Source organism: Triticum aestivum, chromosome 3D (genome assembly GCF_018294505.1).
Source record: "Triticum aestivum cultivar Chinese Spring chromosome 3D, IWGSC CS RefSeq v2.1, whole genome shotgun sequence".
NCBI classification, from domain to species: Eukaryota; Viridiplantae; Streptophyta; class Magnoliopsida; order Poales; family Poaceae; genus Triticum; species Triticum aestivum.
Window position 1 is genome coordinate 46,656,870 of NC_057802.1, and position 25,522 is coordinate 46,682,391.

At 51.1% G+C, this 25,522-nt stretch overlaps 1 protein-coding gene across 1 annotated transcript; it reads left to right on the forward strand.

Annotated features, from left to right (window-relative positions):
* Positions 1 to 15,699: 15,699 nt before the first annotated feature.
* Positions 15,700 to 20,084, forward strand: LOC123077280 (leucine-rich repeat receptor-like serine/threonine-protein kinase RGI4). The gene is made up of 2 exons (XM_044499529.1): positions 15,700 to 19,078; positions 19,199 to 20,084. The coding sequence occupies exons 1-2, from the start codon at positions 16,222 to 16,224 to the stop codon at positions 19,678 to 19,680; spliced, it is 3,339 nt and encodes a 1,112-aa protein (XP_044355464.1). The 5' UTR covers positions 15,700 to 16,221; the 3' UTR covers positions 19,681 to 20,084.
* The last annotated feature ends 5,438 nt before the right edge of the window (positions 20,085 to 25,522 follow it).

A 25,522-nucleotide genomic window follows, 5' to 3' on the forward strand; every position in this document is an offset into this window, starting at 1 on the left:
TGCGGAACGTGTCCTTGTGGACCTACGAAGTTCAGCAGTAACTTGATCCGAAGCTTCATGATCATCATCATTAACTTCCTCCCCAGTCGGTGTAGGCACCACAGGAACATCTTCCCGCGCTGCGCTACTTTCTGGTTCGGAAGGGGTGACTATCACCTCCTCAAGTTCCACTTTCCTCCCACTCAATTCTTTCGAGAGAAACTCTTTCTCCAGAAAGGACCCGTTCTTGGCAACAAAGATTTTGCCTTCGGATCTGAGGTAGAAGGTATACCCAATGGTTTCCTTAGGGTATCCTATGAAGACGCATTTTTCCGACTTGGGTTCGAGCTTTTCAGGTTGAAGTTTCTTGACATAAGCATCGCATCCCCAAACTTTTAGAAACGACAGCTTAGGTTTCTTCCCAAACCATAATTCATACGGTGTCGTTTCAACGGATTTCGACGGAGCCCTATTTAAAGTGAATGCGGCAGTCTCTAAAGCATAGCCCCAAAATGAGAGCGGTAGATCGGTAAGAGACATCATAGATCGCACCATATCCAATAGAGTGCGATTACGACGTTAGGACACACCATTTCGCTGAGGTGTTCCAGGCGGCGTGAGTTGTGAAACTATTCCACATTTCCTTAAGTGTGTACCAAATTCGTGACTTAAATATTCTCCTCCACGATCTGATCGTAGGAACTTTATTTTCCTGTCACGTTGATTCTCAACCTCACTCTGAAATTCCTTGAACTTTTCAAAGGTTTCAGACTTGTGTTTCATTAGGTAGACATACCCATATCTACTCAAGTCATCAGTGAGAGTGAGAACATAACGATATCCTCCGCGAGCCTCAACACTCATTGGACCGCACACATCGGTATGTATGATTTCCAATAAGTTGGTTGCTCGCTCCATTGTTCCGGTGAACGGAGTCTTGGTCATTTTGCCCATGAGGCATGGTTCGCATGTGTCAAATGATTCATAATCGAGAGACTCTAAAAGTCCATCAGCATGGAGCTTCTTCATGCGCTTGACACCAATGTGACCAAGGCGGCAGTGCCACAAGTATGTGGGACTATCGTTATCAACTTTACATCTTTTGGTATTCACACTATGAATATGTGTAACATCACGTTCGAGATTCATCAAGAATAAACCATTGACCAGCGGGGCATGACCATAAAACATATCTCTCATATAAATAGAACAACCATTATTCTCAGATTTAAATGAGTAGCCATCTCGAATTAAATGAGATCCTGATACAATGTTCATGCTCAAAGATGGCACTAAATAACAATTATTGAGGTTTAAAACTAATCCCGTTGGTAAATGTAGAGGTAGCGTGCCGACGGCGATCACATCGACCTTGGAACCATTCCCGGCGCGCATCGTCACCTCGTCCTTCGCCAGTCTCCGCTTATTCCGCAGCTCCTGTTTTGAGTTACAAATATGAGCAACCGCATCGGTATCAAATACCCAGGAGCTACTACGAGTACTGGTAAGGTACACATCAATTACATGTATATCACATATACCTTTGGTGTTGCCGGCCTTCTTGTCCGCTAAGTATTTGGGGCAGTTCCGCTTCCAGTGACCACTTCCCTTGCAATAAAAGCACTCAGTCTCAGGCTTGGGTCCATTCCTTGGCTTCTTCCCGGCAACTGGCTTACCGGGCGCGGCAACTCCCTTGCCGTCCTTCTTGAAGTTCTTCTTACCCTTGCCCTTCTTGAACTTAGTGGTTTTATTCACCATCAACACTTGATGTTCCTTTTTGATTTCCACCTCCGCTGATTTCAGCATTGAATATACCTCAGGAATGGTCTTTTCCATCCCCTACATATTGAAGTTCATCACAAAGCTCTTGTAGCTCGGTGGAAGCGACTGAAGGATTATGTCAATGACCGCGTCATCCGGGAGATTAACTCCCAGCTGAGACAAGCGGTTGTGTAACCCAGACATTCTGAGTATGTGCTCACTGACAGAACTATTTTCCTCCATTTTACAACTGAAGAACTTGTCGGAGACTTCATATCTCTCGACCCGGGCATGAGCTTGGAAAACCATTTTCAGCTCTTCGAACATCTCATATGCTCCGTGTTTCTCAAAACGCTTTTGGAGCCCCGGTTCTAAGCTGTAAAGCATGCCGCACTGAACGAGGGAGTAATCATCAGCACGTGATTGCCAAGCGTTCATAACGTCTTGGTTCTCTAGGATGGGTGCTTCACCTAGCGGTGCTTCTAGGACATAATCTTTCTTGGCAGCTATGAGGATGATCCTCAAGTTCCGGACCCAGTCCGTATAGTTGCTGCCATCATCTTTCAGCTTGGTTTTCTCTAGGAACGCGTTGAAGTTGAGGGCAACGTGGGCCATTTGATCTACAAGACATATTGTAAAGATTTTAGACTAAGTTCATGATAATTAAGTTCATCTAATCAAATTATTCAATGAGCTCCCACTCAGATAGACATCCCTCTAGTCATCTAAGTGAAACATGATCCGAGTTAACTAGGCCGTGTCCGATCATCACGTGAGACGGACTAGTCAAGATCGGTGAACATCTCCATGTTGATCGTATCTTCTATACGACTCATGCTCGACCTTTCGGTCTTCCGTGTTCCGAGGCCATGTCTATACATGCTAGGCTCGTCAAGTCAACCTAAGTGTATTGCGTGTGTTCCGAGGCCATGTCTGTACATGCTAGGCTCGTCAACACCCGTTGTATGCGAACGTTAGAATCTATCACACCCGATCATCACGTGGTGCTTTGAAACAACGAACCTTCGCAACGGTGCACAGTTAGGGGGAACACTTTCTTGAAATTATTATAAGGGATCATCTTACTTACTACCGTCGTTCTAAGCAAATAAGATGTAAAACATGATAAACATCACATGCAATCAAATAGTGACATGATATGGCCAATATCATTTTGCTCCTTTGATCTCCATCTTCGGGGCCCCATGATCATCTTCGTCACCAGCATGACACCATGATCTCCATCATCGTGTCTTCATGAAGTTGTCACGCCAACGATTACTTCTACTTCTATGGCTAACGTGTTTAGCAATAAAGTAAAGTAATTTACATGGCGTTATTCAATGACACGCAGGTCATACAAAAAATAAAGACAACTCCGATGGCTCCTGCCGGTTGTCATACTCATCGACATGCAAGTCGTGATTCCTATTACAAGAACATGATCAATCTCATACATCACAGATATCTCATTCATCACATCCTCTTGGCCATATCACATCACAAGGCACATGCCGCAAAAACAAGTTAGACGTCCTCTAATTGTTGTTGCAAGTTTTTACGTGGCTTCTATAGGTTTCTAGCAAGAACGTTTCTTACCTACGTAAAACCACAACGTGATATGCCAATTTCTATTTACCCTTCATAAGGACCCTTTTCATCGAATCCGTTCCGACTAAAGTGGGAGAGACAGACACCCGCTAGCCACCTTATGCAACTAGTGCATGTCAGTCGGTGGAACCTGTCTCACGTAAGCGTACGTGTAAGGTCGGTCCGGGCCGCTTCATCCCACAATACCGCCGAAACAAGATAAGACTAGTAGTGGCAAGAAAAATTGACAACATCTACGCCCACAACTGCTTTGTGTTCTACTCGTGCATAGTAACTACGCATAGGCCTGGCTCATGATGCCACTGATGGGGATCGTAGCAGAAATTTAAAATTTTCTACGCATCACCAAGATCAATCTATGGAGTGTACTAGCAACGAGAGGGAAGGAGTGCATCTACATACCCTTGTAGATCGCGAGCGGAAGCGTTCAAGTGAACGGGGTTGATGGAGTCGTACTCGTCGTGATCCAAATCACCGATGACCGAGTGCCGAACGGACGGCACCTCCGCGTTCAACACACATACGGAGCAGCGACGTCTCCTCCTTCTTGATCCAGCAAGGGGAAAGGAGAGGTTGATGGAGATCCAGCAGCACGACGGCGTGGTGGTGGAAGTAGCGGGGATCCCGGCAGGGCTTCGCCAAGCGCAAGCGGGAGGGAGAGGTGTTGCAGGGGGAGAGGGAGGCGCCAGGGGCTGTAGTGCTGCTGCCCTCCCTCCCCCCCACTATTTATAGGGGTCCTGGGGGGGCGCCGGCCACCCTGGAGATCCCATCTGAGGGGGGGCGACGGCCAAGGTGGTGGCTTGCCCCCCAAGGCAAGTGGGGCGCCCCCACCCCTAGGGTTTCCAACCCTAGGCGCAGGAGGAGGCCCAAGGGGGGGGCGCCCCAGCCCACTAAGGGCTGGTTCCCTTCCCACTTCAGCCCATGGGGCCCTCCGGGATAGGTGGCCCCACCCGGTGGACCCCGGGACCCTTCCGGTGGTCCCGGTACAATACCGATAACCCCCGAAACTTTCCCGGTGGCCGAAACTGGACTTCCTATATACAATTCTTCACCTCCGGACCATTCCGGAACTCCTCGTGACATCCGGGATCTCATCCGGGACTCCGAACAACTTTCGGGTTTCCGCATACTAATATCTCTACAACCCTAGCGTCACCGAACCTTAAGTGTGTAGACCCTACGGGTTCGGGAGACATGCAGACATGACCGAGACGCCTCTCCGGTCAATAACCAACAGCGGGATCTGGATACCCATGTTGGCTCCCACATGTTCCACGATGATCTCATCGGATGAACCACGATGTCGAGGATTCAATCAATCCCGTATACAATTCCCTTTGTCAATCGGTACGTTACTTGCCCGAGATTCGATCGTCGGTATCCCAATACCTTGTTCAATCTCGTTACCGGCAAGTCACTTTACTCGTACCGTAATGCATGATCCCGTGACTAACTCCTTAGTCACATTGAGCTCATTATGATGATGCATTACCGAGTGGGCCCAGAGATACCTCTCCGTCATACGGAGTGACAAATCCCAGTCTCGATCCGTGCCAACCCAACAGACACTTTCGGAGATACCCGTAGTGCACCTTTATAGTCACCCAGTTACGTTGTGACGTTTGGCACACCCAAAGCACTCCTACGGTATCCGGGAGTTGCACGATCTCATGGTCTAAGGAAATGATACTTGACATTGAAAAAGCTCTAGCAAATGAACTACACGATCTTTGTGCTATGCTTAGGATTGGGTCTTGTCCATCACATCATTCTCCTAATGATGTGATCCCGTTATCAATGACATCCAATGTCCATAGTCAGGAAACCTTGACTATCCGTTGATCAACGAGCTAGTCAACTAGAGGCTCACTAGGAACATATTGTGGTCTATGTATTCACACATGTATTACGATTTCTGGATAATACAATTATAGCATGAACAATAGACAATTATCATGAACAAAGAAATATAATAATAACCATTTTATTATTGCCTCTAGGGCATATTTCCAACACAGGGGTCATGGGCCATCGCCGCGGGAACTCCTGCACGTTGCGTGGGCGGCCGGTGAGCAGACCTAGCTACCTCCTTAAAAAAAGGCGGGAGCTTACCAGTCCAACCCGGCGCGCGCCGCTCAGTCGCATGACGTCTATTAAGCTTCGGCTGATGCATACGACGCAGAACGCCCATACTATGCCCACGTGATGGTTAGTGCTATCAGGCCGGAGGCCCCTCGGATCAAATATCCAAATCGTAGTGGATTAGGAGCATGCGGTAACAAGCAGAGACTCACGAAAGATGTGACCCCGTTGCCCCGTCTCGAGGACTTGCGGCAAGGGCTAGGAATGCCCGGCCACGTCTCGTAATTATCTCGCGGGCACCCTCCAGGTCAACCCGTCTCCACATCACTCGCAATTAAGCTCGCGCGGGTACCCCTTAGGGCCGACCCGTCTTTAGTAACATGGTTTAGTGTAAAGTCATAGTAACCATAGTAACTGTGTGTCCCAACATCAAGGGGAAAACCCGAGGAATCACCCCCGGTGAATTCCACTCGATGTAATCATCAAGGTGAACGTAAGAGGAGTCACCCCCGAGGTTCACACTTGACGGGTTGCACGACAGAGTCGTATCGGAAGTGGTTAAGGCGGAATCACCCTCGATGACCACGGCCGAATAGCTACACTACAGGGTTAACATCAGAAGTGCTGTAGAGGTCTCACCCTCGGCACTCGATAGTAACCCAATAGTGTCGAGCAACTAAGGGGAATGTGATGTGCGGTACCGGGGCCTGGTCTTCGATCCCGTTGATCGGGTCTTCGATGATGAAGCAGGGGCAACAAGGACAAGGTGGGGGTCACTGATGGATCGCTAACCAACCTATACTAAGCAGTTTAGGATAAGCAGGTAGGTAACAATAAGCAGGTTACAAAAGCAGGCTATGCATCAGAATAGGAGCAATCAATTACAGTAGCAAAATCTAATGCAAGCATGAGAGAATGGAATTGGCGATATCGGAATGATCAAAGGGGGGGCTTGCCTGGTTGCTCTGGCAAGGAGGGGTCGTCATCGACGTAGTCGATCACCGGGGCATCATCGGCCTCGGGGTCTACCGGAGAGAAGAGGGGGAAGAAACAGTAAATACAAGCAAACAGATGCAACACTAAGCATGACAAGACGATATGCATAGCTAGGGGGTGTTCTAACGCAGTACCACACGTTGCAGACGGAGAGGGAAAACATCCGAAGAGGTTTTCCCGGCGTTTGGCTTTTTCCGGACAAACAAAAGAGAGGGGACGGTTCCATGTTCAGCATGCTAGGGGCATGTGACAGATGAACGGACCACGTATTTGGATTCGTTGGATTTTTCTGAGCAACTTTCATGTAGAAAACATTTTCATCGGAGTTACGGTTTAATTACTATGAATTTCTAAAGGTTTAAACATTTTCTGGAATTATTTAATTAACAGAAAAGGAATTATGACGTCAGCAGAGTGTCAGCATGACATCAGCAGGTCAACAGACCCGCTGGCTGGTCAAACTGACCAGTGGGTCCTACATGTCATAGACAGAGGGCTAACAGTGGGTTATTTTAATTAAACGTGGTTAATTAGCAGCTGGGCCCCACATGTCAGTGACTATTTAGTTTAACTATTGATTTTAATTAAAACAAACATTTTAGGTAAATTAATTATGCGGTGGGGCCCGCACGTCTGCGCCACTGGGCTGCCCAGTCATCACGTTGACTGGGTCGACCCAGTCAACGGGGCCCCCAGGGCCTACGAGGCAGTGACCAGGGGAGTGGCCCCGGCCGGCCACGTCAGCGCTGGCTACCGGAGTTGCTCCGGCGAGCCTCCCGCGGCGGCGCACGTCGGGAGAGGGGTCGGGTTTCGCGCACAGGGGGTTTCCGGGGTCATAGCTAGATGCGTTCGACGCGGCTCGACGTCGCACGCAAGATGGAGGCGATGGCTTGGGCCGGGAACGACCGGAACGACACCGGCGACAAGCAGAAGCGGCGCCGGAGTTCGGGCTCGAGCGGGTGCGGCGTTAGAGCGCGCGAGCGGCCAAACTAACCAGCTAGGCGGGTGCTGCACGATGCGGTCAAGCTAACGGGCATACGCCCATGACCATTTGGTCACCGGAGACTCGCCGGCGACGAGCTCCGCGGCGCTGCGTTCGGGCGCTCGTGGGGAAAGCAGCTAGGGGGCGCGCCAAAGTCAACAAGGAGAGGGAGAAGGATGAGGGGCTCACCGAGCGGCACACGGAGGCCGGTGATAGGCTTAGTAGCAGCAGGGGTCGCCGGAGAGGAGGAAGATGGCGGCGCCCGTGGCGGACGGAGGTTGAAGACGGGGAGGCAGTGGGTTCCCTGGTGGCTTCCGACCCGAGCCCGTGGTCAGGGAGGGCGTAGCAGAGGCCGGCGAGGCAGGTGGACACGCCGGAGGCGCCCGGGGACGGCAGTGGCCGCGATGGTGGCGCGGCGACGGCGACGAAAGCGTCGGCCCCTTTCTCCAGATCGGCAGAGTGGGAGTGAGGAAGAGGGGATATGGTGGGGAGTGAGCGCAGGCGGAGAGGACCAGGGAGGGGGGAGAGAGCAAGTGGGGAAGTGGGAGAGGACTGAGGCGTCGGGGGGGATCCTTATCCCTTGCTGGCGACGTGGCAGTACGGGACGGCGCGCCCGGTCCAGCGGGGACGCGCCCCGGTCGGAGGAGCAGTGAGGAGGACGACCCGGGGGGTGGGCTGGGCCGGCTGGTGGCCTAGTTGCCAGTTGGGCCGGTTGGCCCAATGGGGGGGGGTAAGGTGGCCCGGTCTGTGCAATGGGCTAAGGCCCAGGGAGGCAGGGGGCTTCTCCTTCTTCTTTTTCTCCTTGCTTTTCCTTTTTCTTTTTTTCTTTTTTTTTTCCAGCAGCTTTTGCATCTTCTTTTTAGACACTAATGATCTTGCAAAATTATGCCACTGGCCAAGGGAATTTCAAAGAATTATTGTGCACTGCCACAAAAAGGTTGTGAGACTTTTGAAGTAGTTTGCAAATTTTATAATTTAATAAGGCATTTAAATTATTGCTTAGGTCACTGATATAAGTAGTTTAGGCCACTTAAACACTTTGCAAACATGTTGGTTCACCACCAATATTAGTTGTGGAAAATTTGGCACATGATGAACATTTTAGTTTTCATGTTTGAGCAATTTGAATTTTTGACTTTAGATTGGATTTGAATTTGAATTGTGATTTGGATCAAGTGAAGATTAGCAACAGTAACAGGATGACATGGCACCATTAACAGGGGATTACTGTAGCATGACGCTGAGGGTGTTACAATAATGTTGACCTTGGTATACTGTCAATTCCTGATTCCCCTTTGTCCCAAAATATAAGATCATTTTTGACATTATCAGGGACGGAGGGAGTAGTACACTGTAAGCTTTGACTGCCAAAATCCTTTTAAGTATTTAGACCGGAGACTTGAAAATTACATGTGTAGATTTGTCTTAGAAAGTGTTTAATAGTACTATAAATGTGTGGAACATTATGCATACAGTAGCACTAAAAACTACTCATGAACATCTTAAACTGTGTCAATGTTTGAAACGTCACTTTCTTTTGTGAGGTGAGGTGAGTATATAAGAGGATATACAAACAGACTTGGCAAATCTGGCCCCATATACGACCGTGGACGCGCCTGGGCACGCCCGTGAACACATCCGGACCGCCCCTCTGATGCCTGGCAACCACATACCTTAAATTCGGACTCTCAAATACATGCAAATCTATGCACGTCCATCATACACACAAATGTTGCATGTAAATGACAAATGCTGATAGCGAAAATACATAGTTCTTACATAAAATTTATTTTAAGTGCACAACTTAAACATTAGCTCTTTGGTTTTTATTGTGGGTCCACATATCCTTCACAAGATCGCTGAGTAGCTACGCGTGCACCTGATGATCTTGAAGATTCTGATGCATCTGCTAAAAGTTTATAAGCTGATTTGCATCTTGATCTTCCGGCATTAGAACTTGTTCTTCGGGCATTTCAAAATCGTTAGTTTGGGCTACACCATCATCCTTATCCTTAATAATCATATTGTGCAAAATAACACAACATGTCATTGGTTGCTACAAAGTTTCTGATTACCACATCACTGCAGCTCCACAAACAACAATTTCCCAATGAGTTTGAAGCACTCTAAATGCCCTCTTCACATCCTTCCTTGCTGCTTCCTACATTGTTGTAAAGTGGCTTTGTTTGTTACCTTGTGATTCGAATCGATGCCATCAGCAAGATAGTATCCCATGTTGTAGTCACAACCATTGACGGTGTAGTTACACGATGATGATTCCTCATTACAAAGTCTCCTGAACACGGGAGATCGTTGAAGCATGTTGATGTCGTTGTGAGAACTCAACATTCCAAACAAAGCATGTCAAATCCATAAGTCATGTGATGTCACTGCTTCTAGTATTGGTGGCCTCTTTGGTGTGACCTTGATACATTCTACACAAATCTTTGGGACAGTTCTTCCATGCCAATGCATGCAATCAATTGATTCGAGCATTCCTGGAAATCCTCTTACCTCTCTAATAGCCAACAACTTTTTTTGTGTCCTGCACATTTGGTTCTCTTGGATACTCTGCTCCAAACACTTGCACCACGAGGCGGGCAAACCTGAATGTAGTCTTCAAGTATGTGCTCCCCCCATTCGGACTATCTCACCGATGGCATCGACGACAGTACCAAGTGCAAGCATCCTCTAAGCAGTCATGCATTTCTGCTTAGCAGAGAAAGAAAGTTGGATGCAACAGTCCCTTGTGAGCTTGAAGTTGTCATCGTGTGCCTCCACTCCCTTCACAACGCGCAAAAACAAGTTTGCACATACAAAAAGGGCGACAAAATCATGGATCATCCAAAAAAGTTGGATCCAGAGCAAAGTAGTCCTTATGCAGTAGCCGTGCTCTGGAGACCCTATCCTGATTGATCACTCTTCTCCCTTTGATTGAGCCCTTGAAATTAAGAATATGATCCACCTGTCGATCCATTTCCTCTTGCATGCTCATGAGCATGATCATGTCCACTTCTTCGTCTGAACCCGACGAATCGAAGAACTCATCTTCAATCATTTTATCAAGCTCCGTAGGTCCATACTCTTGGTCCGACGAAGCATCAAAACCCATCTTTTTCCTTATGAATAAATCACAAAAAGTTGGGCTGGACAATGTGTCGAACAATAGAGCGTAAGGGGCAACCTGATAGTTGTCAGACGTCCCGCGGTGGCGTCCGGGGCGACGACGATGTCTGGGGTGGCGAGCATGGTAGAGAGGATTGTTGTGCCGTGTTGGCGGCGATGAGGCCCGAAACGACTTCGAAGCAAGGGTGGCGGCGAAGCTACGAGACGTCCGACACGGAGGAAGAAGAAGAGAGGAGAGAAGAAATGAAATTGGTAGGTCGAGGGGGTAGATTTGGTGCAATTTATGGTGTGGGCGGGGTGTCGTCCCCACATGACGAACGTGCCCAGTCGCGCTCGGGCCTCTCCGTATCCTCCCTATATTTGGACTGGATATGAAGGGTGTCGGTCAGTTCGGTCATTTGAGGCGTCCGTCTGGGTCAGGCCAGATTAGGTGGTTCACTAAGGGCATCTCCAAGGCGGTCTTGCAAACTGCCCGCATTCATCCGGACCGCGCTACCTGGACCGCGGAAGCCGTCGAACGTGGGTCTGTATCGGTCCGCAGGGCGGTCCGGACGCGTTTTCTCCCGCAAATTGGAAACAAAGTGGGGGAGGTTTGCGGGAGTCCGGACACCCGAATCGTAGGACTCCGACACCCCCGGCTCACCCAATCCCCCTCCTGGTCCCATTTCCTTCCACTTCGCCCCATCTCGCCTTTGTTTTGCATCCGCACTCTCCACCTTCGCCATTGCTGTTGTACGTCTCCGGCCACCACAGAAGTATTGTCGGACGTCCGCAACCGCACCGACGCGCTTGCTCGCCTTTACGACGGCGCTGTCCATGCTAGAGCCGTTCGTACCCAGGTACATTTCGCCCCCTATCGACAACCTCCATGGCAGACACCACACCCGACATGTGTTCGATCAAATGCCATTGAGCTTTTTTTAAATGTTATGTTGTTTTTTAGAGTACAAAGGATGAGTTGTTATGCGATGCGTGGCTGGCCATATCAACAGATATCGTAGGCAGGAGCAGAGGGGAGCCCTTTTGGGAGCAAGTGCATGAAAAGTTTCATGCACGAAAGCACATTGCGCCCTACGACACGTACACCATTCAACCATGCAAGCGTTGTTGTATCGCTGGCAGGCTATCCAGATCAGCGTCGCCAAGTTTTGTGACGTGGTTTGTCAGCTCGATGCAATGTAGCCATTGCACACAGCAGAGGGACGAGATCGTAAGTCTTTCTTCCTCTTGCTCAACTTATCGATTGGTTCATTCACTCAATGTTGGTCTATATGTAGCCCGCACGCGCTGCTATGGTGTACCACAGGAAGAGGGACGGTCATTTATGTGCACATAGTGTTGGTGAAGGAGGAGTACGTGTGAGACAACATGATTCGTTCATGAAAAACTTGTTGGACATCCGTGATCTAGTCGAATTCGAGGCCTTGTTGTATTAGACTTAATTTGCATGATATGTATGGATAATTTATGCTATTTTTTATCCGAGCTTTAATAAATACCAACCGGTTAAATGCGGGTTGAAATATATACGGCTAAAGTTAGATAGCGTTTTTCCGCATCCGTGTCCGTTGCTTGATACCTTTTCTCGAACGGACGCGAAAGGAAATTTGCGGGTTACTGTCGGGATGCCCTAATCACCCTAAGCACCGAGCATCCGTGTCTGGATCTATCTTTGACCCATCCCACAATTTTTCCACGAGGGGGGGCATGCATGCATGGCGGGGACTAACCCCTGCCACTGCCGGTTCCATCGGGAACGTACGCAAGGTCCTGGACGGGCATCTAGCCGTGTCAAATCATTGGCACTGTTGTCCGGCCTCGACAGGAAAAGATGCAATCGCGATTTCCCATGACACGTCGTTACCTCAGACAGCGGCCTGCCGGTGCCCGTCCTTCCAATCCAGATGATCGCCCTGGTCGAGGACGCAAGTCCCGATCCATCCATCCATCCATCAGACTCAGTTTGACGTACGTGGTCACACAACAAGTGGTCTACTCTGCAGGTCGCATGCAGAGAAAGGAAATGAAACTTGGCGGCAAGGTGAACACCCAATCAGGCCCTGGCCCTGGCCCAACCCATTGGCCATTGCTGCGTGTACCTCTCTCCTGGCCCTGGATGGAGCTCTATCCATCTATAGCTCAAGTGAAGGTGCCTTCTCTTCTTTTCATATGTGTCACGGTCATGCTCGTGTGTTGTGCTTGCCTGATGGCCCCAGCTACAAGGCTGCAAATAATTGCACAACACTAGCTAAGCTAGGTAGGGCACTGAATGATGATGCTTGTTTACGGTTAACCCTTGCATGCTTGCTCACCCTTGCTGGCCTTAATTGCCCTGGAGCGGAGCTAAACAAACGGACACCTATCATATCAGTAGAAGTGTGTTGCAAGCACCATCTCCTCCTCACATGACCCCTACCCCTATCCGGGCCCTGTCCTTGTGACTTGTATTCTTCTTGTCTTTAGCCCATTCCATGTGCCCCTACCACCCCCACCCCCTCATGCCTAGATTCTCCCCTTGCCCGGCTCCCCTCACAACTTTCTCCCTCGCCCACGCGCTCCCGCCGTGCCTTACCGACACCATTTGTTAACTAACCCAATCTTTGCTCCTGTTTATAAACATATGCTGACTCTTGCTTGCAAGCCTGTTCAAACATTGCTGCTCAATTACCAAATTTCTTTCCCTCCCTTTTATTAGATGCTTTTCTTCGAGTTTATCCAGTGTCTCTTTCCGCTGTGTGGGCTCACCCATCTCATGTCATGTGTTTTCCCAGTTCATGCATGGCTTTGTAGAACGACCTCCATATATCAATACAAGTGTTACTGACAAATTGGATGAGCCATCCTGGGATGAAAAATTATTGAGCGGATGCTGTCACGCGGCAAGCAGCTCAAGGAGTCCACTGCCTCACGTGATCCATTGATCAACTTCAGGCTTATCTGCACCCCATCTTTCTTTTCCTTTAATTATGATGAGAAGAGCGATTGTATTCAGATTCTGCTCAGCAATAATATTGGATCTTGCAGATCGTCTCCCCCTTAATTACCACCGCCAGCCGCATGCCAGACTTCAAATCTTGTCATTTGGTCAGAAAAAAAAAAACTTGCCTGTGCTATGTACTCCCTTCGTTCCTAAATATAAGTCTTTGTAGAGATTTCATTATATACTACATATGGAGCAAAATGAATGAATCTACACTCTAAAATGCATCTACATATATCCGTATGTGGTTTATAGTGGAATCTCTTCAAAGACTTATATTTAGGAACGGAGGGAGTACTATCTGTATGTAGTCTATATGCAAGCAGTATGAACATGGTAGCTGAATTGGTAAAGCAGGAACTACTAGTCCAGTCTGGTAGTAGATCTACACTCTGGTGCGGTGAAAACTCTTGGAGCTACGCTACTGTGCGTGGGGTTAATAATCACTAGTCCGTTAAACTCTATTCCTTCAATTTTGCAGTCCTTTTCACCAGCCGTGTGGAAAACTGACCAGCTTTTGACACCACTTTTAAGCTTCACCGCATGCTGGTACGTGCATCATTGCCCAACACACCAGCTCTACCAACATAGACATACTTGTGAACTAAGCCTACCCACAGTGGATATATTTTTCCTGCTCTTAGATGAACTGAGGCAACCAGATGTTTTTACCCAACTTTGTCAGTAAAAGTCATCTGAAGCATGGATCAACACACCAGAGTGTAATTAATTAGTTACCGCAAGAGAAGAGCAGAAAAGCATGCTGCTGCTGCTGCTGTTTTTTATCATCAGGCAATGCAACTTACAATGCATGACATTTGCCTGCCCCAAACCCAAATGGAAGCCCTAGTTCCGATGTAAATACTCTGTAACCCCCACTCATTGGAATTACTACTGCTATCCTCCACGGGATTAGAGGCGCTGCGCCCCGGTTAATTAGGACTGCCGCCACATTTACCAATGGGAATTTGTAGTCGCCTCAGGGGTAGATCTAGATCTGTGAGCCTGCGAAGTTTTTCCCAGTAGAGTACAATGGCAGGAGTTTTTTAACCGCTGCTAACGGCGGCTTCCTCGCAATTAACACAAAGTACAAGAAAGGCAGGCAGGGGTGAGGTGAGGAGGCCGGCCGCCCACTAGTTTAACCATGAGCTAGCTACCAGTTGGCAGTGAAAAGTATTGGCTAAGCAGCAGTAGATCCCATCTACTCCCACTGCTTTGCATGTGCTGCCCTCCATTAGGGGTGTAGTAGTAGTGGTAGATTAGATTTAACCCTTTTGTTTAACTTTAACCTGCAGAGCAGACAACCACTAGCTAATTCTACAGTTTGAGTATGGTTTTCACTGCGTGGGAATGAACTGTCATGTGAGTGTTACACCAGCTGTGATGCATGCCTGCCACCTCCCTTCCCTAGCTTGATTATTCTTTACCCCTTTTCACCTTTGATTTCAACCCTTGAAGATTCTTGCAGGCAGGGAGGCCATGCCCATGATCACAACGACTACTACTCAAAGCCTCACCGACTGGATCCTTTTTACACAAGGACAGAGAGGCTGGCTCATGCTGCTCCAAAATTCCTGAAAGGAACTTGCCCTACACAGTTGTGCTGCATTTCCAAGATATTCCCCCGCCGCTTTGGCTGCAGTTGCAGTTTTTGTTGCTGCTGCTGCACCGCCAATTGCTTGCAAGCTCATCGGTTTTTCCTCTCCGATGGAAGCACGGAGCCGATGCCCTTTTCACCGGACCTTCCCGACGCAACGCGGCAACCGCCGTGACTCTGATGATGCAACCATCTATCTTTCCCTTAATTCCCTGAGGAGGAGCAAGAGCAAAGCTGCCGCAGCAGTTAAAAAATACTTATGCTCACTCAAGCATCACACCTCTCTTTTTCCCGCTAATTTTGGCAAAGCGAAAGCAATTAGTCGTTGGTAAGCCCCCTCCCCGGAAATTTGAAACCAGATCGATCGACGAGGCCTGCAACCCTCTTAATTATCGCCAGGCATAAACAACTGGGGATTACTAATCTATTGGTTAATCGACAGTCTGCAGTGGATGGGGTAATAAACTAAGCTAGGCTAAGCTAAGCACAAGGAGGGACAGGGGTGCCCCTGACCCAACCGGTGGCCTTGGATCCGGAGATTCTGCAGACACACATGACACACACCCTCTCCCTCTCCCTCTGCCGCTTTACAATGTCAGCGGCTCAAAACCCTTTGATCTGGTTAAAATTTCAGTTAAATTATTAGTAACACGGCTCCACCGCTGGTGTGCTCGCGGCCACCTAATCCGCCATTTCCTTGCCGGTTTGCCGCTGCTGATTGGATTGCTCCGTCCATCTCCCTCCCCCACCCCTGCCGATCTCCTTTTCCATGGAGATATAAAATTTGCAGCCATGGTGGCCTCCATGCCCCCCTCTTTCTCCTCCTCTACTAAACCTGGTGTGAGTGTGAGTTGTGAGTGAGCGAGTGAGTAAACCTTGCCACCAAGCCACCTAAAAGCTACGAGACACAAGCGCTCTGTTATTATCTATCTACCCTTCCAACACAAGCAAGAACCAAGATTTTGCCTGTGCTTGTGTTGCTTCTGAATTTGACGTACCAGCATGTGCAGCTGAGCCGCCGCCGCACCACCTCTCAATCTGTTCGTCGACAGTGCGGTGTCAGTCAGTCCATTGTAGCTAGCTTGACCCCTCGCTCGTCGTACGCGCATGCCTCCTGATATGGGCGGTTGTGGGCGCGTGGCGGCGGTGCTGTGCTGCGCGGTCGTCGTGGCGTGCATGGGCGGCGGCGCGCTCGCCGTGGACGCGCAGGGCGCGGCGCTGCTGGCGTGGAAGCGCACGCTGGGCGGCGGCGGCGCGGGGGCGCTGGGGGGCTGGAGCTCCGCGGACAAGTCGCCGTGCCGGTGGACCGGCGTGTCCTGCAATGCCGACGGCGGCGTCACGGAGCTGAGCCTGCAGTTCGTCGACCTGCTGGGCGGCGTGCCGGACAATTTGGCGGCCGCTGTGGGCGCCACGCTGGAGCGGCTGGTGCTCACCGGCACCAACCTGTCCGGGCCCATCCCGCCGCAGCTCGGCGACCTGCCGGCGCTCACGCACCTTGATCTCAGCAACAATGCGCTCACGGGCTCTATTCCGGTGAGCCTATGCCGGCCTGGGAGCAAGCTGGAGAGTCTTGCTGTCAACTCCAACCACCTCGAGGGCGCCATCCCGGACGCCATCGGCAACCTCACGGCGCTGCGCGAGCTCATCTTCTACGACAACCAGCTGGAGGGCGCCATCCCGGCCTCCATCGGCAGGATGGCCGGCCTCGAGGTGCTCCGCGGCGGCGGCAACAAGAACCTCCAGGGCGCGCTCCCGCCGGAGATCGGCAACTGCTCCAACCTCACCATGCTCGGCCTCGCCGAGACCAGCATCTCGGGGCCCCTCCCTGCGAGCCTCGGCCAGCTCAAGAACCTCGACACGCTGGCCATCTACACGGCGCTGCTCTCCGGCCCGATCCCGCCGGAGCTCGGGAAATGTGCCAGCCTGCAGAACATCTACCTGTACGAGAACGCGCTGTCGGGCTCCATCCCGGCGCAGCTCGGCGGCCTCAGCAACCTCAAGAACCTGCTGCTGTGGCAGAACAACCTCGTCGGCGTCATCCCGCCGGAGCTGGGCAAGTGCACGGGGCTCAACGTCATCGACCTGTCCATGAACGGCATCACCGGTCACATCCCGGCGTCGCTCGGGAACCTCTTGGCGCTGCAGGAGCTGCAGCTCAGCGTCAACAAGATGTCCGGCCCGATCCCGGCGGAGCTCGCGCGGTGCACCAACCTCACCGACCTCGAGCTCGACAACAACCAGATATCCGGCACCATCCCGGCCGAGATCGGCAAGCTCACGGCGCTGCGCATGCTGTACCTCTGGGCCAACCAGCTCACGGGCACCATCCCGCCGGAGATCGGCGGCTGCGTCAGCCTCGAGTCGCTCGACCTGTCGCAGAACGCGCTCACCGGGCCCATCCCGCCGTCCATGTTCAGGCTGCCCAAGCTGTCCAAGCTGCTGCTCATCGACAACGTCCTCTCCGGCGAGATACCGCAGGAGATCGGCAACTGCACGTCGCTCGTCCGGTTCCGGGCAAGCGGCAACCACCTCGCCGGCGCCATACCTGCGCAGATTGGCAAGCTCGGCCACCTCAGCTTCCTGGACCTAAGCTCGAACAGGTTGTCTGGCGCCATCCCCGCCGAGATCGCCGGGTGCCGGAACCTCACGTTCGTCGACCTGCACGGCAACGCCATCACCGGCGTGCTGCCGCAGGGCCTGTTCCAAGGAATGATGTCCTTGCAGTACCTCGACCTCTCGTACAACTCCATTGGCGGCTCGCTCCCGTCGGAGGTCGGCATGCTCGGTTCGCTCACCAAGCTCGTTCTGGGCGGGAACCGGCTCTCTGGTCAGATACCTCACGAGATCGGCTCGTGCGCGCGGCTTCAGCTACTGGACCTCGGCGGCAACTCGCTGTCCGGCGCCATACCGGCGAGCATCGGCAAGATTGCAGGTCTGGAGATCGGTCTTAACCTCAGCTGCAACGGCCTGTCGGGTGCCATGCCCAAGGAGTTCGCTGGGCTCACGCGGCTCGGCGTGCTCGACGTCTCGCACAACCAGCTATCCGGAGATCTCCAGCTGCTGTCCGCTCTCCAGAACCTCGTCGCGCTCAACGTCTCCTTCAACAATTTCTCCGGGCGCGCTCCGGAGACGGCGTTCTTTGCCAAGCTGCCCATGAGCGACGTCGAGGGCAACCCAGCGCTCTGCCTCTCCCGGTGCCCCGGTGACGCCAGCGACCGTGAGCGTGCAGCACAGCGCGCCGCTCGCGTCGCCACGGCCGTTCTGCTCTCCGCTCTCGTGGTCCTCCTGATTGCCGCGGCGGTCGTGCTACTGGGCCGCCGGCGCCAAGGCTCGATTTTCGGCGGTGCGCGGCCGGACGAGGACAAGGACGCCGAGATGCTGCCGCCGTGGGACGTGACGCTGTACCAGAAGCTGGAGATCAGCGTGGGCGACGTGACCCGCAGCCTCACGCCGGCGAACGTGATCGGGCAAGGCTGGTCCGGCGTGGTGTACCGCGCGAGCGTCCCGTCCACCGGGGTCGCCATCGCCGTGAAGAAGTTCCGGTCGTGCGACGAGGCGTCCGTGGAGGCGTTCGCGTGCGAGATCGGCGTGCTGCCCCGCGTGCGCCACCGCAACATCGTGCGGCTCCTGGGGTGGGCCTCCAACCGCCGGGCGCGGCTCCTGTTCTACGACTACCTCCCCAACGGCACCCTCGGCGGCCTGCTGCACGGCGGCGCGACCGGCGCCCCCGTGGTGGAGTGGGAGCTGCGGCTCTCGATCGCCGTCGGCGTGGCCGAGGGCCTCGCCTACCTGCACCACGACTGCGTGCCGGCGATCCTCCACCGCGACGTCAAGGCGGACAACATCCTTCTCGGGGAGCGCTACGAGGCGTGCGTCGCCGACTTCGGCCTCGCCAGAGTCGCCGACGAGGGCGCCAACTCGTCGCCCCCGCCGTTCGCCGGATCCTACGGGTACATCGCTCCCGGTAAGGCCTCCGATTCCCGCCACACAATTCCATCTTGTACCACCGTACATACTTTTGCTGTCAGTTAGTGAAGTTCGTTACGCAGTACGTCATCTGATCCCATTCAAATTTGTGATGCAGAGTACGGATGCATGATCAAGATCACGACCAAGAGCGACGTGTACAGCTTCGGGGTGGTGCTGCTGGAGATCATCACGGGGCGGCGGCCGGTGGAGCACGCGTTCGGCGAGGGGCAGAGCGTGGTGCAGTGGGTGCGCGAGCACCTCCACCGCAAGTGCGACCCGGCGGAGGTGGTCGATGCGCGGCTGCAGGGCCGGCCGGACACGCAGGTCCAGGAGATGCTGCAGGCCCTCGGGATCGCGCTGCTCTGCGCCAGCACGCGCCCGGAGGACCGGCCGACGATGAAGGACGTGGCGGCGCTCCTCCGCGGCCTCCGGCACGACGACGGCGCCGAGTCGCGGAAGATGAGCGGCGGCGGCGGCGGCGGGTCCTTCGGCAAGTGGAGCGAGCAGAGTAGACCGGTGCCGCTGCCGCGCCCGGGCCAGACGCAGGCCCAGACCCACTCCAGCTCGCTGGCCTACTCAACAACCGGGAGCGTGTAGCCCGTTGGACCAAGCAAGAGGATGGATCCCATCCCGGTGACGCCAAACGCGGCACTGTGGCGCCTGTGACACGGCGACGGCGACCGCACCGCGCGTCGTCGAGCGGTGGTGGCGCTGTCGCCGGCCCGCCGCCGACCCAGGAGCTAGTAGCCCCGCCGGACAGGGTGGGATCGACGCGTCGTGTGGTCCGGCCCGGTGGAGCAAACAAGCTGGAAGACGCCACCGCGAACACGTACCACAGCAACACAAGCAACAGCAATAATGATTCGCATAATACCATAGCCAACGCCTGGTGATGCAGACGATGCATCGCATCTGGCGCGTGTATGTACATTAATCCTGTCCAATATCTGTGATCTCTTGGTGTGACTGTGATCTGGTGACGTGACGCCGCTCCACATTCCCATTGCCGTGCATGCATCTGTCCCCGTTCGTGTTGGCTGCCGCTGCGCCGTGCAATCATGTGACCGGTGATTTGTTTCGGGGCCGCTTTGGGTGAGCTCGTGGTCGTGGGGCGGTGAAGTTTGCCCGGGCGGAAATGGACGGACGGGCGCACTGGCGTCTGCCGGGGCTGGCGACAATCGGTGGTGCAGCTAGGCGGCGGATACTGCTTTCTGCAGGTTACTAGTGGCGAGCGTGAAATTGGAAATTTACTCCTTTAGGCCAGGCCGCCGGGCCTTTCGGCACGCTGGGCCATGCAATGTTCAGAGCTGTGTGGGTGGGGCTCGTCGAACATTTGTCTGCCTACTTACAGCTTCATGAGTTTCTCAAAAAATAAAAATAAAAAAATCACTACAGCTTCATGAATGAGTAAAGCACCTATAGCTCAGGTGCCTGATTTTTCTTTTCATGTTTCAGTCACTTCTTTTTCTATCCATGAGATGTCAATCTAATAGCTTACTTCTTTTTCTTAGGGGTACAACTAAGTTTTGATTGAAAGCTACTCCCTCTGTTCCTAAATTTAAGCTTTTTAGAGATTCCACTATGGACTATATACCGAGCAAAATGAGTGAATTGACACTCAAAAGTATGTCTATATATATATTTGTATGTAGTCTGTAGTGGAATCTTTAAAAAGATTTATATTTAGGAACGGAGGGAGTACAAAATATGGAATACAAAATTGATTATGGGTTGGCCCAACCACAAATGGCACCCTTGCTCCAGAGAATTTGAATGCTTAGCTAAACTATCTGCATCTAAATTTGCCGCTCGACCTTCAAAACTAAAAGTGCAATTAAAATTTGTAGCTCGCTGCTTGATCTCCGTCATGATGTTCCCATAGCTGCTACCCGTCCCTTTATTGATATCTTTGATCGCCTGTTTTGAGTATGACACTACTGCAGGATGCTGCTAACGCTACGCTACGATCAAAGACCCTTTGACGAAATTGTGTGCGATGCATTAATCGTAAACGGTGATGTAAAAAACCCGTCAAAAAAGATGCAAAACGTTTGCGATGGCGGAGCCATCAAACACGGTTCCGATTTTAGTTGCGTGTGCGATGCAGGGCAAACGGTTCAGTTCAATTAACTGTTTGCGATGAGGAAGAAGAACAGAAACGGGCAGCCATATGAAGGCGTGTGCGATATACGGCATACAGTTCACCCGGATTAACTGTTTGTGATGAGGCGGAACAACAGAAACGGGCAGCTAGACAAAAGTGTGTGCGATTGAAGGCATGCTTCAGAAGGATTAACTGTTTGCGATTAGGCAACACAACAGAAACGACCAGCCAGATCAAAGTGTCTGCGATTGACGGCATACACTTCACATGGATGAACAGTTTGTGATTAGCCACAACAAACATGAACAGTTAGACAGATCAACGTGTGTGCGCTAGGCGGGCACACATTCTAATTAAAAGAAGCGTACGCGATGGTAATAACGAGCACACACGGTTGTTGGAACAAGACGTGTGCTTACATTGCCTATTGCGGTGCACCCTATGGTGCAAACGCCACGTACGCGGCCGAGAAAGCGTGCCACGTTACGCCATCCGGAAATAGTGCCGCACTTAGAAATTATAGAATCATCAATAAATTTTGAGCCTGTGTCCCGTCACATTCTAAATTACTACCACGCTATATTTAATTGCAAATCTGTTCACACCGATTAAAACCTAAACGGTTTCCCACTTAGGAGCGTATTAGTACTCGATTATAAATACTACTACTCCAAGATGACTGCACATTCCTCCTCAATCCTCATCCACAAAAACAAACAAGTCATTCATCATCGTTCCCTTGCGTCTGCCATGGCCAGCGTGAGTTCTGGATCGAGAGATTACCATCAGGGAGAGGCGAGCATGGAAGCGAAAGCACGAGAGATGTCCCGCCTCGCCGCGAAAGCATCCGACATGTCCCGGCGCGTGGTCGTAGCAGCACAGAGGTCTCGCCGCGCCGCCGAAGCAGCACGGAGGTCCCGCCGCGCCGTCGACGCAGTCGACTGGTCCGGCCGCGCCGCGGAAGCAGCAGAGATGTCCCGCCGCGCCGCGAATGTACTAGAGATGTCCTCGCGCGTCGCGGCGGCCTGGGAACATGTTTCGCGGGCAGGCGAGGACTCTTACAGGCGCATGAATGCAATCGTCCATAGCCAGATGGATCAGATCTCCGGTTGGGCGAGGTTGCAGGACGACATAAAAGCCTCGTTTGAACAGGCTACCGGCGTCATCCGGCAACTAAGTGAGGGCAATGCGAAGCTCCGGGCCGAGCGCGACCTGCTGAGGGTGAAAATCGTCGGAAGTGCGGAGCAGCAGGAGGAGACCACTGCCTTGTTGAAGAGGACCGGCGTCATCGTCAAGAAAATTATGGACGAGAATGACATGCTCCGCATCGAGCGCCAAAGGCCGGTGGAGGAATCCGTGGATGCTCTCAAGCAGTGTCTTGAGGACATCACTACTAGAAAAAAGGCTGTTAGTGACACTCCAGTTTTTGCTATTAATGACGCACTATAGGTGCGCCACTATTAACACGCCACTAGTAACAAATAGTAATGGCGCACCTCTGGTGCGCCATTAGTATCCCAGATAATAGTGGCGCACCACATAGTGCGCCATTACTATGTGCAACAGTGCGCCATTACTATGCCTCCTAGGGGGCCATATTTACCTTCACGTATGCCCCAAGTGCGCCATTACTATGCCCCATAATGCGCCACTGGTATTTAGCCTTGGTGTGCCACTAATGCTCAATATGGTGCGCCACTACTGGGGGCCATATTTGCCTTCACCTATGCCCCAAGTGCGCCATTACTATGCCCGATAATGCGCCACTGGTATTTATCTTGGTGCGCCACTACTATGAATATTAGGAATTATTATTTTTTGCTTTTCTGGTATTTGCACAGGTTACAAAATACGTTACAGCACAGAATATAAACATCACACAATAGAATTCATCATATTAGTCTCCAAATTCGAAATAGTTCAAACATTAGCCAAGTTTAGGTCTCGAGACATTAGCAAAGTTCATCATATTAGCCGAGTTTGTCGTCACATTACAAAGTCGATATCGATCATCTAAACTACCATCACATAGAAGAGAGCTGCGGTCACGATGAGCATCATCGCGATGAAACTGGTCTTCATCCGGTTCCTCCTCCGCTCCCTCCTCTCTCCCGCTAGATAGCGCGCGTATCTAGCTTCCGCCTATGCCCTAGTGGTGTATCCTTTGTAACTGTTACCGCTGAAACGGCGAATCTGTCTCCGACACTCCTCCCAGTCGTCGTAGACTACGAGAACCTTACCCTTGTACACGACATACGACGGCATCTCTATGCACTAGACAAACAAAACGTTAGTAGCAATTCACAAATAATATATAAGCAATATATAAGTATGCAACAAAAGGATCGGAAGAGAAAAGCAACACATTAATAGCACGATTCATGGTCCTACTAATAAATAGCATCGATTACATATAAGTTGAACGACTGTCCAAACTAAAGAGACATACAAGTTCATTAAAGTTTAATTACAACATGAGCTAATGGATATTTCAGAACTACATAGCATCAATACTTTCGACTCGACTCAGGGACCGAAGTGTGGATGAAGCCGCCGTCTATCGTGATGGTCATGAATGTGCGGTCGTTGTCAGCCTGCATTTGTAGGGTTGTTTCTATTTCACCGTTGGACGGTTGATATTTGAGGTAGAACTGCCCCGAGGTATGAAGGACATCTTGATAGATGATTTCCGCAAACTCCGACTGGATGCGAAAGAATTCTTGTCTGATGTCCTCGTCCTGGATTGTCGACAAGCGTGCGACCCAATCTTTGAGATTATTTGGTAGCATAAGGTGATTATGGTCCCGTACGATCGCCCGCATGTGATGGAGGGCATAGTAGGCATCCTTCTGACTGCCAGGCGGCTGCTTGACGCAGGGGAACGTCGTTACGTGGGTGAACACGTGCTTGCCGTACCTACAAATTGGCCTCCTGAAGGTGCCTCCAGATTTGGCGTAGCCGGGGAGAGCATCATCAAAACTTTCTTGATATTTGTGTTGTGACGCCCGGATAATTAAGCTACAGTAATCTCTCCTAACGATGCCACGTCACCATGATTACTGTTATTAATCTCGCGATGATTCAATCCCGTTCGGATTCAAAATTCAAATTCAACTTAAGCAATAAAAGTTTTGAAACGTTAAAACTGAAATGTTCAGATTGAGACAAATAATCCATACTAAACATTGGTGGTGAAACCACACCATCATAAAGTATTTAAATGCTCTAAAATAAATAAAACTCTTGCTAAAACAAATATTTAAATACCTTTTAAATAATAAAAATATATCAAGTATTTATTACGGCTCCAAACTTGTGATCTATATGATCTAAGCAGTAATATTCTCCTGCTTTTGTAAACACCTCGGTGTACAATTCTGTCAGAAAGAAACTATTACTTTTGTTGATGACATTCTGGTAACCACCGATGGACGAGAACTTTGCCTATTGGTCCGCCTCGTTCAACGAGCAGGAAAATGGTTCTCTTCGTCCCTCGCCCTTGGTACCGATGTTGTTGCCGACATAACCGACAGACTATCCTCTGACATGCCTTGCTTACATGATCGTGCAAGATGTCACCGTCCTTCCTACTTTTAACCCACATGGTGGGCCCATAACCCACAATTCGACAGGATCGAAACCTGACTCTCATGTACACCTTATTGACAAAGTTATCCCTTGCTCTTGGTTTCGTAGGTAATTCGCGAGCCACCTTCCTAGTGTTCTATTCTGGTATCAGACACAATACTTATTCCCGTTGCTTGAACCCCTTTCACACTTTGTTTCAGGCATCGAATGATTGCCTACCCGTTTGAAACTTTGGTACCATCGTATATTGCACTCAACGAATTCACTGAAATACAACTCGTGGGGTACCTTGTGTATTTCCCATTGAGTTCACCGTCAGATGCCCATCTTTGTGGAGATGCGTTCTTCCGGAGTTTTTCCCCTTGGTCGCGTTCGTAGGACGATGGAGATCCCGAAGAAAGGATGGCGACTTGATCATGGTGACTTGAAGCAGAGAAATGAAGGCATCAACGAAAGGGATCAACCTCTTCGAAAGGGCAGCCAAGACCGAGAAGACTCGTTAGGTTTTTCGCTACCAGCACCTCCCCCCCCCCTTTACTCCACCGCTTAAATCTCGGGACGAGATTTCTTGTAGTGGAGGAGAATTGTGACGCCCGGATAATTAAGCTACAGTAATCTCTCCTAACGAGGCCACGTCACCATGATTACTGTTATTAATCTCGCGATGATTCAATCCCGTTCAGATTCGAAATTCAAATTCAACTTAAGCAATAAAAGTTTTGAAACGTTAAAACTAAAATGCTCAGA